This window comes from Gopherus evgoodei, chromosome 15 (assembly GCF_007399415.2).
Source record: "Gopherus evgoodei ecotype Sinaloan lineage chromosome 15, rGopEvg1_v1.p, whole genome shotgun sequence".
Taxonomy (NCBI): Eukaryota; Metazoa; Chordata; order Testudines; family Testudinidae; genus Gopherus; species Gopherus evgoodei.
Window position 1 is genome coordinate 12789106 of NC_044336.1, and position 17170 is coordinate 12806275.

The 17170-nt window shown below is 45.0% G+C and overlaps 1 protein-coding gene across 1 annotated transcript; it reads left to right on the forward strand.

The window, feature by feature from the left end:
• The first annotated feature begins 1077 nt into the window (after nucleotides 1-1077).
• JMJD6 (jumonji domain containing 6, arginine demethylase and lysine hydroxylase) lies at nucleotides 1078-16922 on the forward strand. The gene is made up of 7 exons (XM_030534096.1): nucleotides 1078-1454; nucleotides 4217-4605; nucleotides 6395-6681; nucleotides 8558-8693; nucleotides 10071-10209; nucleotides 12390-12517; nucleotides 14216-16922. Exons 1-7 carry the CDS (start codon nucleotides 1326-1328, stop codon nucleotides 14250-14252), a joined length of 1245 nt encoding a protein of 414 aa, XP_030389956.1. The 5' UTR covers nucleotides 1078-1325; the 3' UTR covers nucleotides 14253-16922.
• Nucleotides 16923-17170: the final 248 nt, after the last annotated feature.

Here is a 17170-nt window from a genome sequence, read left to right on the forward strand (position 1 = left end):
CTGAGGGTCATAGCCACCCTCCCTTTCTTCATGAGTAGGTGAGAGAGAACTAGGAAACTTTTTTTCTCTTGTAACATGTGATCACAAAATGGGAAAGGTTGAAAACTGCTGATCCTAGTGGAATCATATGGAAGACAGAAAGCCTGTTCTTGGCTTTCATTAAAACTCATGCTGACTTCAATGGGAGTTTTATCAGGGCAGTGTTTTAACACTGTACAATTTTACCCTAAATTAACTCTCTGTATTTCCATCTAGTGGGATTTAAAACTATCTCTTGAAATTTGTTAAATGGAACTGTCTGGAATTCCCTCCTGCAACCCATGATCTCAGGATCTACCCTGGTTTCCATCATTTCATTTTACTAGAAGTCTCAATTTCCAAAAACCCAGTGTTTGGGAGCTTTGCACAAATAAATATTGTTCTTATTGGGATGATAAACATGATGAAACAAGCTGCTTGTTGAAAAAGGTTAGTTTGTTTTTACGTTTCTGACTTGTTTTCAGTTAAGACCCACAAAATATAAACACTGAAAATACCATGTTGTGTGTCATTGAACCAATGAAAACAATACAACAGAGAAAAAAAACCCAGATGTTACAAAAGGTAAAAGCTAATCTGTCAGTGTGGTGTTCCCAGTAGCTGCAGACCCCCCCCCCCTTTTTACCCTTCAGAGCCCCAAAGCATGACAAGCTAAGCCATGTGAACGCCTCTAGGAGTCAGAGGGAAGGGATTGAGAGTGCTGCTTAGTACATTTAAGTGTCTGAAAAGACAATGGGTTGGGAGTGAGTGGAAGTGGAGGAGGGTGGAGAGAGAAAAAAGAAGGGAAGGAAATCAAGGAGAGCAGAGAGAAAGCGCAGCCACGGGGAATCTGGAGAAGAGAAGCACAAGAAGACAGGGCAGGTGGAGCAGGAATCTACCCTAGCTCCCCCCCGCCCCACGTTTCCTTCTCAAGATGGCGGCAAAGACCCCACCTCCCCCGGTCCGGTGCGGCCAATCATTGCTGGGGATGGGCAGAGACGCGAGGCGGAAGGGAAGGCAATGACCAATAGGCTCGCGCCGCGGTGCTCGTGGGCGGGGCCCCGGCCTGGCTGAGGTAGAGGCAGCGGTAAGGGTGAAATTTCTCGAAGCCTGCCGGCCGAGGGGGCGCGGGTTTGGCGGAGTCGCGGGCGGCCCTGGTTGGGAGCCGAGCCGGCCCCGGGGCCGGGATTCCCTAGTGGTGCCAACGGCAACAGCGGCGGGTCCTGGGGCCTGGAGCGGAGGAGGCGGCTGTCGGGGCCCGTCCGGGAGCGGAGGAGGCGGCGGGCCCCGGCCCCGGGTCGCCGAGCATGAACCACAAGAGCAAGAAGCGGATCCGGGAGGCGAAGCGCAGCGCCCGGCCCGAGCTGAAGGACTCGCTGGACTGGACCCGGCACAACTACTGCGAGACCTTCCCGCTGAGCGCGGCGGCTTGCACGGTGCGGACCGGGCTGGGGGGAGCCCGGGGGCCGGCTCCCCTGCCAGCCCCGAGCCGGGGGCGGTGCACGGGGGGGGCCGACCGGGAGAGGGACGCCTAGTTCCGGACCCGAGCTCCAAGGGGGCGCCTAGTTCCAGACCCGAGCTCCAAGGGGGGGGCGCCTAGTTCCAGACCCGAGCTCCAAGGGGAGGGGGGGCGCCTAGTTCCGGACCCGAGCTCCAAGGGGAGGGGGCTTTACGGTGAGGTCCGCCCAGGGGGGTGTCGGTTCCTTGGCAATGGGATTTCCAGGCTGAACTCGGATCCTGGGGTAAAGAGCCTAGGATCTCTGGTGAGGGAACGGTGGAGCCCCACCCACCCCCCGCCCTTCCTCCGAGATGCCTCAGGAAGAAGAGGCACCCAGAGAAGGGGGTTGGCGCATCTCTAGAGCATCCATCTACGGTGTGTGGGGGAGCTCGCAGAGGGGAAGATGGGAGACCTCCCCCCCAACTATCCCCCATATGAAGAGGAGTGGGGAGGGGACAGGCTGCTCTGTGGTTCCCTAAGGCAGGAGGCTGCCTTGGGAGACCAGCGCCTAGTCCTGTGAAGCCAGCAAATCAGTCACAGTGAGAGGTGCTGCTGGTACTTCACCCCAAGGCAGCTAAGAAATTGCCAGGGCCTGCCCCAAAGAGCTTTAGTCTAAACTGGGTATCGTACAAGCTGTGGAAGAGCAAGGGACTGGCCAGAACATGGAAAAGGGTTGGCATGCATCCATTTCCTTCTTACCAGAAGTAGCTCTCTCCTTCCTGGAGGGAGGGAGGGAGGGAGCGGCTCGGGTTGCTCTTCATTGAGTATAACTCCTAGGATTCAGGTCTGGTGAAGCTCTCCCGTTCCCTGAAGCTCATCAAGCACGTTTTTGATGCCGGACTATGGCCATGTCGACATCTAAAATTTTGCAGCGCTGGTTGTTACAGCTGTATTAGTACAGCTGTATAGGGCCAGCGCTGCAGAGTGGCCACACTTACAGCAACCAGCGCTGCAAGTGGTGTTAGATGTGGCCACACTGCAGCGCTGTTGGGCGGCTTCAAGGGGGGTTCCGGGAACGCGAGAGCAAACCGGGAAAGACCAGCTTCGCCGCGGTTTGCTCTCGCGTTCCCCGAACCACCCTGCAAACCGCAGGGAAGGAGACCTGCTTGCTCGGGGTTCCGGGAACGAGAGAGCAAACCGGGAAAGGAGACCAGCTTCGCCGCGGTTTGCTCTCGCGTTCCCGGAGCCACCCTGCAAACCGCAGGGAAGGAGACCTGCTTGCTCGGGGTTCCGGGAACGAGAGAGCAAACCGGGAAAGGAGACCAGCTTCGCCGCGGTTTGCTCTCGCGTTCCCGGAGCCACCCTGCAAACCGCAGGGAAGGAGACCTGCTTGCTCGGGATTCCGGGAACGAGAGAGCAAACCAGGAAAGGAGACCAGCTTGATTACCAGAGGCTTCCTCCTTCCACGGAGGTCAAGAAAAGCGCTGGTAAGTGTCTACATTGGATTACCAGCGCTGGATCACCAGCGCGGATCCTCTACACCCGAGACAAAACGGGAGTACGGCCAGCGCTGCAAACAGGGAGTTGCAGCGCTGGTGATGCCCTGCAGATGTGTACACCTTCAAATTTGCAGCGCTGTAACTCCCTCACCAGCGCTGCAACTTTCTGATGTAGACAAGCCCAAAGAGTGGAGAGGGAAAGGGCAGGAGCTGTAGATAATGGGCAGTATGTGAGCTGAAAGGAAAATTCTTGGAAATGGAAAAAAGCTATTGTCATTTGGTTAACTGACCTAGTGCTGCATGATTGTTGCTCCTACAGTATTTAACTAGGTGACCTGAAAGGAGAGTCTGGGAGATGCATTGAAACTTTTGAGGAAGTCAGGATGGGGGAGTCAGAGGACGGATAATAAAAAACAAAATAATAAAAACAGGATTGTTGATAAGGGACTTGGGAAAACCCCTGGATTCCATAGTGGTGTGTATTTTTACTTAACACAGATATGCCTACTTAATTCAAAGGTAGTTTCTTAATCTCTTCCCCATGGTATCACAGGGAGGAAGAAATAGAATTCTCACATCACAAATAGCAGAGTAAAATGCTGTGCAAGAGGAACTGTTTGCCAGGCTTCAGGCTAGGGATTTGCTTATCTCTAGTGGATCTTGGGTCACCTCTACATTGAAGAGCATTAAGCAAAATTTAAATATGCTTATGTTTGTCATGATGTAGGTGATGTGTGTAGGAGCAGGTACAGAGGCTTATTACAGTTGGGGTCTGACACTGCAGGGAAAGTGTCAGTGCAGTATTGTGCAGAGGAAGCCTAAAATTGCATGCACTGTATGTAATGTCTCCATATCCTCTAGGTTTGAATGCAAGTTAGGGCTTGCCAACGTAAATTTACCAGATGTAGCTTAAGCCTGGCCTACACATACAAGTTAGGTCGACATAGCTACAGCACGCAGTGGTGTGAATAATTCATACCTCAGAGTGCTGTAGCTATGCCAATTTAACCTCTGTGTAGATGCAGCTAGGCCAGTGGAAGAATGCTTCTGTCAGTCTAGCTACTGCTGCTTGGAGAGTTGGATACCTACAGCAATGTAAAAACTTGTTCTGTCACTGTAGGAGATGTCTACACTAATCTACTACAGCTGTAGCGTAGACATAATTTTAGGCACTGACCTTTAGAAAATTGGTCTGTGGTGATTAAGGTGTTTTGCGGTACATTGCAGTTCTTTTTTCCCAACTGTTCTCTGATTTTTACAGGATAATGTGGAAAGGGCAGATGCACTCCACTTATCAGTGGAAGAATTTGTTGAGCGTTATGAAAAGCCTTATAAGCCTGTAGTTCTGTTGAATGCTCAGATGGGCTGGTCTGCCCAAGAGAAGTGGACTCTAGAACGCCTGAAGCGCAAGTACAGGAACCAGAAGTTCAAGTGTGGTGAGGACAATGATGGGTACTCTGTGAAGATGAAGATGAAATATTACATAGAGTATATGGAGACCACACGTGATGACAGCCCCCTCTACATCTTCGACAGCAGTTACGGAGAGCACCCTAAGCGCAGGAAACTCCTGGAAGACTACGAAGTGCCCAAATTCTTTACTGATGACCTTTTCCAATATGCAGGAGAGAAGCGCAGACCACCTTATAGGTACAGTATCCATGGGATGGTGTTGGGATGTGGATTCCGGTTTCTTCTGTCAGTTGCTCACAAGCAACCTAAATTTATTTTGATTATAAATTTCTCGGGATTATCGTGCAAATACAGAATAGAGAGGAGGAAACTCAGAGTAAGGTTTCCTGAGTTCTGTTAACAGCTATTGGTACAGACTTGCTATGTGACTTTAGACAAGTTTCCTCATCTGTAAAATGAGAATAATGCCACCCCAGAGCCATGTTGTGTGGCTGTAAAGTGCCTTCGAATTTTCAAATTATGTTACTGGGCTCAAGTTTACTATTAGGACTTCGGTTGTGCTTAAGACCAGCCCTGCTAAAGCAAGCAGTATTTTAAGTCATGTCTAGATTAGGGCTAAAACTGTACAGCAGCAGTGCTGCAGCTGTGCTGTTATAGTTTTTCAGTGTAGACAGTATCTGTTTGCATAGGTAATCCACCCTCCTCTGAGAGGTGGTTGATAGGTTGATGGAAGAATTCTTCCATCGTCCTAGTGCTATCTACACCAGGGGTTGGGTCAACATAAGTATGTGTCTCAGGGTTGTGGATGTACGTTTCCAATGTAGATCAGCCCTAGGAAAGTGTCGAGTTTAGGTTAGACTTAACTAGTTCATGTTAGCTCCATATTTCATACAAGCTCTGCCTAAAGGCTTTTCTACACTAGAGGTTTTAGCTTAACTGCCTATCAATTAACTGTATTTGTCTCAAAGTAGTGAAGATTTTTCTGAAGCTAATTTAGATGCCCCCCACACATTTGGACTGACCTGCACTACAAAGTTAACATCAATCCAACTATGTAGCTCAGAGAGGTGAACAGTTCTTATGTCAGAGGTATTTGCCATTTCCAGCACATAATTGATGTTCTCAAAGCATCTTATTGTAACAGGACTCGCAATACCCTTGTCTGAGTGCTTAATTCATAATCTCTCTTCTGCCCACACAGGAAGTAGAAACTGCATTATTTCCTTCTCTTGTAGACATCTAGTAGTGATTAACCCAACTTAAGATAAGATATCATACTAGATACTGTTATGTACATTTTCATATCCTGTCGCAGACCAATTGAGATCACTAGGGATGGGTGTAACTTTAAGCCTTTGAAGCAGTAGTTTTCTGCGTGGAGAAAAATGACTTGCATATCTTCCCAATGAGACTATTGGGGAATTAACTGTGACCAGGTAAATGATGCAGCGGTGAATAGAAAGTCACAAGTGAACAGTATGTGGGTGATGGGAGCTGTCTTAACTTCATCTTCTTAACCCTTATCTGAAGATGTTTTTTGTTTGTTCCTCATTGGAACAAGAATTGTAGAACAGAACGTCTATAGATGCTACTCTTAACCAGGAAAAATCTTAGAAAAACACAATTACCATTTTATACACCAGGTGGTTTAGGCCCTTAAAACAGATATAATCATCATCTACTGAGGAACAATTTCTGGTTTCTGAACAATTTTTATTTTAATATAAACAAACAAACGCTGGCTCCCAGAAATTACAAAAACAATTGCCATTATTTGTATAGGTCCTAGGCAAAAATATTATGCACCTTTTGCTGCAGTATTAAACTAACAATCCCAATAGTCAGTGCTCTGCTGCCAACTCTGCTTCTGGTGCCCAAACTAAGAAATGTATAAAGAACCATGTTAATTTCAAGCTGTGGTAGAAATGGGAGGAAAACATGCTTGCTTAATGGAAAAGGAAAGTTCATAGAAGAAAGTAATTATTTCTTGTAATGCACCTGGATGTTTTTTCCCCCCCATGTGCAGATGGTTTGTAATGGGCCCACCTCGATCAGGAACAGGAATTCATATTGATCCTCTGGGAACCAGTGCTTGGAATGCCTTAGTCCACGGACATAAGCGCTGGTGCCTGTTCCCTACCAGCACTCCCAGAGAGTTGATTAAAGTGACACGGGAAGAAGGAGGGAACCAGCAGGATGAGGCGATCACTTGGTTCAGTATCATATACCCTAGGACGCAGCTCCCCACCTGGCCTCCTGAATTCAAACCCCTGGAAATTGTGCAGAAACCAGGCGAGACTGTCTTTGTACCAGGTATGTGTGGCTGTCTCCAATGGAAATCTGTAGTAGTATGGGAGAACACGTATTTAGATGTATCCTTGTTGAAAAAGTATCCACACTTGTTTACATAGTCCTCCATTTTCCAAAACTCTACACTGTAAGACATTGTTTCAAACGTTTTTTGTGTTGCCCTTTGAATATCCAAAACATAGATGCCAAGTATGTTCCCCTGTTATAGGGGACTGATTGCATAACAAGCAGGACATGAGAGACACAACATACAGTGTGCTTGGGAAAGTGATCCTGAACTAAACTATGCAGTGAGGAAGTAATCAAAGCATGGAAAAATAGGGGCCTTTGAAGGCCAATAACTTTCTCTCATTCTCTGTTTTCTTGAGGTTACTGACAGTGTGATAAATGACAGGATTTGTGAGGTGTGAGGAAAAAGTCATGCAAAGATGCAGACAGACCCCATTCATCATCTTTTTTCCACAACTTTAATTTCAAATGCAAGATGATGCTGTAGCTTCTAAAAGTGTCTCTATTAAAAGGGCATAGCATTCCTATGAAATTGATGCAGACTTACACCTCCTTTAATTGGGAGGGGAAGGAGCACATCTGTTGGATAGAGCAGGGGAGTTTGACACCTGAATTCTATTATTATTTTTCCCTGACTTGCCATGTGAGCTTGAGCAAATCCTTTATCTCCCCTTCTGTGCCTGTTTACTTCTCTGTAAAATGGGGATGATGATTTCATGTTTGCAAAGTGCCTTGTAATAATCTTGGTACTTAGTGCCTTTTTATTATGTCTTCAGTTAAGAAGGCTTTGGAGCCTTATCAATTTCCATTATGAATCCTGGCTTTATTATTTTATGGGATTACAACATGACCATATGAACCTCTCTAATTTTACCCTTTTATGGGAAAAAACAACTTTAAACATTTCTATTTAAAAAAAAAAAGTGAAATTCTTCAAGCTAAAAACTCCCTTAAGTGTGAAAATTGATCTGCAGTTAGATCTTGGGCCTTTGTGCAGCTTGGGTCATAGTGGCATTTGCAGTTAAGCAAGCTGTCAGTAGCCAGATACTGAGAGATACCACTTAACCAAAAATGAAGATTTAACTTATAATGTGCTGGAAAGTTCTGTCACTGAACTTGAAGAATGATTCACTGAGTCAAAGGATTACAGCTTTCCGATAGGGGCTTATGTATAGGGGAAAATTCTGGAATAAGAGAGCTAGGGGAAAAACTTGCAGGCAGTCTTCTGTATTTGGTCATCATATTGGGAAGATGTCAGAGGGTGAGTGGAGGGACCTCCTGGTATGAAGGTGTAACGATTAGGGTCCAGAAACTCAAAAGAAGAACAGATGGTTTAAATCCCTAAAATGAGCAGTTGAACCAACTGATTGTATACTGTATTATTGTACTATAAAAGTATATCAGTAAGGTCTTTTATGGAGGCTTGTAATGTTCTGAACTTGATTGTCATGAGATGTGTACAACTGTGGTTATGACTTTGTAATATACACACATACATAAATTCATAACCACAGACAGATATTAATATACATGCAACTCCACCTCTTAATGTGGGCTCTATTAGCTATTGCTGATTCTAGCTGCTGAGGACAGATATTTCAGTGGTTAGGGCCCTTGCCTGAGACTTCCTGCTTTGCTGCACATGTGTGACTTTAGGTAAGCCACTTAGTCTCTTTGGTGCATCAGTTTCCCATCTGTAAAATAACAGCACTGGGATATTGAGAGAAAATGCATTAAAGATTGCGAGGTGCTCAGATACTGTGGTGATAGGGGCTGTATAAGTACCTTAGATAGATGTATCTACAATACTTTAACTAAACAATATTAAAAAAAATGTGTTTAAAAGTTGCTCTTGCATTGCATTTTGTAGGTGGCTGGTGGCACGTAGTTCTCAATCTCGATACAACCATTGCCATCACACAGAACTTTGCCAGCTGTACCAACTTCCCTGTGGTATGGCACAAGACAGTAAGAGGGAGGCCAAAATTATCAAGGAAGTGGTACAGGTAACGGTGCAGTAAATTCTGTTCCTATTTCTAATTTCTAGGCAGTTGAAGGGATAGTCCAAACACTTTCTTTCAAAGCAAGACATGCAGCTGGAATAACACTCATAGTACATACTCATGTACAACTTTCTTGGGGGAAAAACACATTGTGTCACTTTGAAGACATGTTTTCTAAGCTATGTCCTGCTTTGTACAGCAACGTTTCTTGGTTCCCTCCCCTGGAGTTGGTAGCTTAGTCTTGCTGTTTGGGGAAGGATCTGATCTGGATTTCACCTCTTGTGGAGGTGACTTGATGAGTTCAAGTGACATGCATAAAACTTAGACAATGCAATCTGAAAATTCTTTGCTAAGCATGATAAAATGTAGAGGCAGTAAGTTAGTAAACTAGTGCTCTAAGTCAGGGATTGCCAAAGTGTGGTACATGTGCTACTGGTGCTGCATGAGTTTGATGTTCTGTCAGTTACTTCACAATTTTCTTAAGAAGGTGATACATGATCCAATATGATGGGAGTTGCTGCTCTAAGCATTTAAGGGGAATTTAGTACTGGTGAAAGGATTTATGTTAGCGGGCATGGAGATGGGAGTCCTGTTATTTGCCTTGGAGATGGAAGTCCACTATCCCCTGGAAAGGATGTGTCTTTTCCCCTGATCTGCAGAGATAACTACTATGGTGAGAATATCTTATTCTCCCTTCCCATTTACTCCCTGGTTCTGCAGAGACCACCACCAGTGAGACTAATTGTGATGTGGTTCTTGTGACATGGACAAGGCTCTAGTTGGAGGAGCTGAGATTCTGCTAACTAGCCATCAGGTAGCAACAACTTTAGGTCACTACCGCGGTGGTTCATGTTTAGCCATGTAATCTAGAAGTTAAAGGCTTCATATGCCTTACTGATCTCTAGAGATGTCTATTGTCCAGATCTAGTATCTTATGGAAACCTTTAAATTCAAGGTATTTTTCTCACCCAGTAGCCTCTGAATATAAGCACAGTTTACTTCAAACTACTTTAGATTAAAAAAAAAGGCAACTCAGTTATCACTACTAATTCCGTTCTCCCTTCAGGAGGATCTTATTGATATCAAAACCTTGTTAAAATTCTCTACTTTGAGGTTCCATGTTAGAATATTAAATTTGAGGTAAAATAACTATGGAAACTGTATAAAAACCCATCAAAGCTAGAGTGCAGGAAGTTGCACAATGCTCCGTGATGCATCTTGCTAGCAAATCATTATCTGTTGATCTTGCATTAACCTGGCAATGGACAGATTTTGTGATGTATGCTAGTGTAAATTAAAACCATGCTACACCCATAAAAGCAAGGACATTCTTTTGTTTCTCATTGTGTTCTAAATGCTAATCATGATGGCTGTGTTTAGGATCCTAAAACAAGAGCATCCTGAGCTGGCAGTGTTGGCTGATTCAGTTGATCTACAAGAATCGACAGGTATTGCATCTGATAGTTCCAGTGATTCCTCCAGTTCCTCTAGCTCCAGCTCCTCGGACTCTGATTCAGAGGTAAGGCTTTGCCACTGCAGATAACCCTTATCCCATGACTACACTACCCTTTTCAACCAGTTGTCGAAGGAATCTTGCCTGTTTCTTTTCTAAAAATACGTACAATCTCCTTGACTCTCAACTCTCAAGTGGGTTTGAAGGTAACAGTTGAATAAACGTTAGACTCAAAAGTTAAATCCTAAACTTCAGAGAAAGCTAATAGTGTGCAAGTATAAAGCAAAGGACTGGACCAGTGGGGATCTTGGTGAGAGCTTCAGTCTTCTATGAGGGGTGGCCAACTCCTCTTGCCAAAACAAACTTGGCTTTGAGACATTCCTGATTCTCTGTGCTCCCCAGACTCCCATCTTTTTATGCTTAATATACTTTGTGCTGCTGTTTTCACCATCTTCTAATGGTTCCACTGGCTTCCCATTTGTCTTGGCATCCAGCTCCTTGCAGATCTTCCCTTTTAAGTTGCATGGATATACTCGCAACTTCTTTGAGACCTTGTGTCATAAACAGATAGCTAAGGGTTAATGTCTCTTTCACCTGAAAAAAAGTAACCTGAAACACCTGACCAGAGGACCGATCAGGAAACCAGACTTTTTCAGGTCAGGGTGGAGGGAAGTTTGTGTCTGAGTTCTTTGTCTTGTGCCTGTGTCTCTCTCGGCTATGGGAGGATTTCTGTTTCCTGCTTTCTAATCTTCTGTTTCCAAGTTGTGAGTACAGAGATCATAATACAATAGGGGTTATTGTTTTTTTCTTTTGTATTTACATGGTGTAGTTGCTGGAGTGTTTTTAAATTGTATTCTTTTGAATAAGGCTGTTTGTTCATATTTCTTTTGAGCAATTGACCCTGTATTTGTCACCTTAATACAGAGAGACCAATTTTTATGTATTTTTCTTTCTTTTTACATAAAGCTTTCTTTTTAAGACCTGTTGGAGTTTTCTTTAGTGGGGAACTCCAGGGAATTGAGTCTGTGCTCACCGGGGAATTGGTGGGAGGAAGAAGTCAGGGGGAAATCTGTGTGTGTTAGATTTACTAGCCTGACTTTGCATTCCCTCTGGGTGAGGGGGGAAGAGAGATTAGCTCTCGGTACTTCTGTTTTCCAAGGCTGGAAACTGGGAGGGTGGAATCCCTCTGTTTAGATTCACGGAGCTTGCTTCTGTGTGTCTCTCCAGGAACACCTGAAGGGGGGAAGGGAAAAGGTTTATTTCCCTTTGTTGTGAGACTCAAGGGATTTGGGTCTTGGGGTTCCTAGGGAATGTTGTTGGGGGGACCAGAGTGCCACAAAACACTCTAATTTTTTGGGTGGTGGCAGCTTTACCAGGTCCAAGCTGGTAACTAAGCTTGGAGGTTTTCATGCTAACCCCCATATTTTGGACGCTAAGGTCCAAATCTGGGACTAGGTTATGATACCTTGTCACTCTCATGAGTATGGGCTTGTGTAGACCCTATCTCCTCTCTCCAGCCATACAGTGGTCACGTTCTGACACCTGGAAACATTCTTCTCATTTTCTCTCCCATCCTTCAAACTTTATTTTTTTGCCACTTACTAGCAGTATCTATTAACTGACTCTTATTACATTTCATAACTCATTCTCTAAGGTGTTCAGAGGAACCTGAATGAGAAATTCTCATACAAAAACTCTTAGTGGGAGGGAGGGTGAGTTTGAGTCTCGCCAACCTTTACAGCCTTTGAGAAAATTTGACTAGTTTAGTACTTGCACAGCATCTTTCATCTGAGGCTCTTTATTCACTTTACAAACCTGTATCCACCCTTAAATAGGAAGTAAAACTATATTCTTATTTTATAGATGGGGGAACAAGGCCACAGAGCTAGGGCCAAGATTTTTTTTCAGATGTGACTAATGATTTTGGTTGCCTAACTTGAGATGCCTTAAGTGACTTGATTTTCCAGAAAGTGCTGAGCACTCAGTCTGAAAATCAGGGGCCTTTGGGTGCCTGATTAGAATACCTGAAAATCGTAGCCTAAGTGTATTGCAGTAAGTTGCAGGGCATGCAACATGCGCTCTTGTATAGAAATTGTGATGCTTCAGAGAAGAACATGCATGATAACTTCTCTGGTGACTGTATTAGTGACTGGTATGGTTCACTGTCAGATCTTCTGAGTAATAACTGAAGGTTTGTATTTTCCTGCACTGATTTGCTTATTCATTTTATGTCTCTCTGTATTTAGTGCGATTCTGGCTCTGAGACCGAAGGGATGATGCATCGGCGGAAAAAGAGAAGGACTTGCAGCATAATGGGTAACGGTGACACTACCTCTCAAGATGATTGTGTGAGCAAAGAGCGCAGCTCCTCCAGGTGACCAGATGTGACAGCTCTTTCTTTTTCCAAACAAAAGATGTTTGAATACAGGGATAGCAGGGTTAGGTTAGGCTGTTCCATAACGCATGGGATGCGAAGGGGAAGAGGGGGGTTGCCTAGATTGGCCTACTCCAAAGAGGAATTTAAGATTTTCTCTTTAAAAAAAAATGCCAAGGAGAAATTTTACATTATTTAATAAACAGTTTTTATAACCTTTTTCTAATCATTTTTTTTAATATAGAAGGAATGATCCGATTGCTGGGGATGAACTTGGGAGTAGCAGGGCATTTTGTGGGGAAAGTGGAATATCAGATTCTGTGCCCATTGAGGAGCATAATTGTGTGGTAAATTGGCAAAGGGAGGAATAATCAGCAGAAAACAAGGCATGATCATCTGATTGTCCAAACTGAAAAGCTTCAAGCAACTGTATACTTAGTTTTTCCTACTTCACTGTTGCCTGGACTACTTCAATTCTGCCTACTATTCTGTTTTTGTAAGGATTAACAGATTATAAACTTCATTCTAAGGCCTTGTTGCTTTAAAACTTAGAGGGGGAAAAAAGAAGCTGTGCCCAAGCCTGAGATCTTAGCTGATTTTTGGAGGGAGACGCTTTAAATAAATAATAGAATTCACTTGGCGTGAATTTATTGGGACAAGGTCTTTTCTCCCATCCGTGGGCTCCAAGGTAAGGAGGATCAGAGAACGGGCATTTGGGAGATATTTACTACTAAAAAGCTATGGCAAAATGCTGGATTTAGAAACCATCTTGCTTCTGAGCAGTTGTCCCTGATTCCCTTGGGTAAAAGGTACAAGTTAACCACACTAAAGTGCTGCTTGTACCAACCACCTCACATTCATTTATGCATCCCCTAATTCATCACAGACCTTGGGTTGCTCTGAATCTGTCTTGTGGTTGCAAGCTCTGTGATGAATTAGCAGAAAGATGCACATAATACTGGCCCAGCCTCTTTGTAGGCCCCTGTCTGCTCTTTCGGTATATATGGCTATCTAACTTTCAGTGATACAGGACTCGGCTTCTCCTGTCTTTAAGTAGTAGGCAAGTCATATGGAGTTGAGTCAAAACACCAAACTATCTTTAAATGTTTGGAGTTAACTGAGCTAGTATCTTATTTCCCAGCTGAGGTTTATCCCTTCTTATGATACTGTCAATTTCAGTTCTAGCAGCCAGTTCTGACTTCAGGCTGAGAATAAGCAGCAGAATGTAATGAACACAGATCCTGGTTTCCTGATCCCTTAGGATGGAGCTCTGCAATATAGTTTGCATTTCTTTCTGCATTTTTTTTCAGCCTTTTGCAGTGAAAACATTAATTTTAATATTTGGCCTATATTACAAAAGACTAATAAGTTAGCACCTTGTCCAAGAGCCCCTCTGTTTTCCAGATGTCTCTTCCAGGCCTTTCTATGTTGTAGCTCATGATTTGCTTGTTACCTCTGCCAGCTCCTTAGATGACACTCTGGTGCTGGCTGGGGTTTCTGCTGCAATTGTGTTGAGGAATACCGTCAATATAAGCAGAATTGTTTCTAAGCCTTGTCAAGCATGTCAGCAGCTCTATTAAAAAAAACAAACAAACAAAAAAAACTTAGTCCTTTGCTTAGGCAGCATACTGCTGTCTTCCATTGTGACACTGGAGGAAAGGTTATAGTCATGACAGGCAGATGTACTTCTTTTGACAGGATTAGGGAATCTTGCGGAAGCCGCGCTCACCCCTGAGAGATAACAAGAACCGTCTAGAGGCAGCTGCCACTCGAAGCTCCATTAGCAGCCAGCTCTGTTCTACCCCTCTCAGCTCCTATCTACTCTTAGGATCCTTCTCAAGTCTTCACTGCTACTTTGATCCAAACTCCTATCTTCCATCACGTGCTGACTAAAGATGACTCCTTGGTAACTACTGGGGGAAACTCCCAAGTCTAAATGACTGTGCAATGCTTAGTGTCCTCTTGTACCCCTAAAAAAGTGCACTAAATGGTCAGAAAATAACCCAGCTCTGGACAAGGACTTGCCTTGTGTCCAACAGTTCATGAGGTTGGCAAGGAAAACAGTCTGATACCTGTTTTTAAGAGACTGTTTTAAAACCAGCAGCTACATCCAGAAACCTCCCTGCTGTGACACTGTCATACGTTTACATGTGCTGCACATCCTGAAACTAGGAGAGGATCTCGGCACCTTTGCTCTACACAAACATCCAGTGGATATTGTACCAGAGTGGTGGAAGGGAGACTAACTCTGTTATGTATTCTGAACACCGAGGTGACTTCAAATGACTAGAAATGCCTACCTGTGAGAAGCATCTTTTGTGGTCATATTAATCTGCATACACTCTAACTAAACCCAAATAGTCAAAGATGTGACACCTTAACCAGCAATGATCATACGTACTTATGCTTGGTGTCTGCCATATTAAGTATAAAAAGATAAACTGTCACTTGGGTGTAGCATTGGGACTTGACGGAACAAGAGATGAGCGGCTTCTTGTATAGTAGAAGCCACTGATAGTCACCATCTATCAACAGTTACCCATGAACCTTAGATGTAGGGGGAAAACTATATAACTGAATTACAGACTTTATTCAGCCCCAGAAAGCAGCTGTCTCTTCGAGTCATGTGTTTAGGAGCTTAACAGCACTTGCTCTGGGATCTGTAAGAGTATGGAAGGGTAGGGGGGGCGTTATTTTGTCTTAAACATTTGAAAGTAACAAGAGGTGATGCTTGGGTTCACACAGCTGCAGTGGTTCTGTGCCAAGATAAACTCTCATCCCCAAGCAATCTGCTAGGATGGTTGATATTAATTTACCAGGGCCTGTGCATTAAAGCTTTCCTATAACCTGCTCCCAGTCACCTTAGAGGCTGTTCTTGTGGGGGCAGGGGGGAATAACCATCTTGCTCTGATACAAAGAAAACTGCACCCAAGAGCCAGCTAATTGGGCTGTTTCTCTTTGCACCCTTATTTCAGTTTTGCTGTTTGGGAGAGGGAACTGAAAAGAGAGGGGCAGTCACACACTCTCATATAAGCCACAATGCCTAGGCATTAGTGCGGTGGTCTGCAGTCATGGGGCAGGCCCTCTTGGACGGGGGAGGTTGGGGGGAAGTGGTGCAGAGTTGTGTTCTGTGGGGTGCGGCTGAGACCCAGACCAACCCCCAAAGGAGGTGGGGAGGGAGTGCTGCCCAGTTCTGCTCCTGGTCTGTGCCTGGGGATCCTGGCTGTCAGCCCCATGCCTAGGGATATGCCCCTGACCATGGCGGGTGGCCCCACATCTGGGGATCTGGCTGGCCGCAACTGAAGACTTCTGCCCCTGGCTGAAGGTCTGCCCCCATCCCAATATGTGGCCTCAGCCTTGGCCCTCCTTATCACTGTTTGCATCCCCCCCTCTTGGAGCCGCAGCCCTGCTCCCGGCTCCGTAGGGGGGAGTGTGGACAGGGTATGGGTGGGCATGAGGTAAAATGTTTGGGAATCACTGCACTAGTGACTGAATTAAAATGCAAACTGGCAACCTTAACTGTGAATTTTCTGTATACAGTGTATTAAGTAGACCCCCTGAATGTTGATTTTTTAACTTGTCCTTTACTATTTGTGTTCCCTCTCCCATCTCAGGATATGGCCCAACCTGTTGTAAAAGTGAGCCCTGCTTATCTTAGTTCATCAGCAGTACAGACCTTTCTTTCCAGGTCTCCTTTGTGCCGGTCACTTTATGTGGCAGAGAAGTGGGAGGGAGTTTAGAGGTGTGAGGCAGGTGGCTCATCAGTGGGTCCCTAAGCAGGAAATTCAAGGGGTGCATTTGTGGCAATAGAAGACAAATGTGCAGACTTTTCTTCAAAACTGCTGCAGTCTTTCCTGCAGGGGGACTCTTCCTTAAGGCTGCTTAGATGTAAAGACGGTTTTGTGTCAAAACATCCAGATTCCCTGGCCGAGGATGCCTGTAGTCTGCCTAGCTCAGGGGGCACATTGGCAGCTTACCCATAGCCTGCATGCTGCATGTTATCTTCATAAAATGGAGCAGACTGCAGCTGCTATCGCTTAGAACAAGATAGGGGGCTGCAGTGGCTACAGGATTAGAAGGGTATCCCCCTCCTAGTGACAAGGGTTAACCTGGATTATAAAGCTCTTGGGGCTGCGGTTTGGACCATTGCCTTGCTCTGAGGTGGCTAGCCATTGCCTTGAGCAGCATGGTTACAGCTGTGCCTCATCTGAATATTTTACTGCATGAAAGAAGTCTGGGCCTGAGCCCATGAAGTCTGTCATGGGGAAACCAACCTGCCTCTCACTACCAGGAAAGCTGCTCCTTTTCTAGCAGTTGCACAGTCTGATGCTCCAGAGTGCAGAGCCCTTCTCCATGCCTACGAACAGATCAGTGGTGTGACAATAAAGCTGTCAATTAAAATGGACACCGTCTCCTCGTATTGAATGGTCTATACGGTAACATTTGAAACTAGCAATAGGAAAGGGAATGTCAGCTGACTTCCACAAAGCCATCCAGCGTGGTACAAGGGTTGGGATTCGGAAGTAGAGCTACTCGAATGTTCTTCCTTGGAACAGGTTAACTTTGCATAAAGGTATATTGGGTTTCATGAAAATGTTGTTGAGAAGGTTCCTCAAGTCTAGGATGGAGTTTCTACTCAAAACCAGAGCGCCA

Bases quoted from the DNA above. Each gene is read 5' to 3' on its own strand.
- JMJD6 (XM_030534096.1), top strand. From the start codon at position 1,326: ATGAACCACAAGAGCAAGAAGCGGATCCGGGAGGCGAAGCGCAGCGCC. The intron at 10,210-12,389 runs GTAAGGCTTTGC...CTCTGTATTTAG, and splicing joins CCTCGGACTCTGATTCAGAG to TGCGATTCTGGCTCTGAGAC. The intron at 12,518-14,215 runs GTGACCAGATGT...TTCTTTTGACAG, and splicing joins AAAGAGCGCAGCTCCTCCAG to GATTAGGGAATCTTGCGGAA.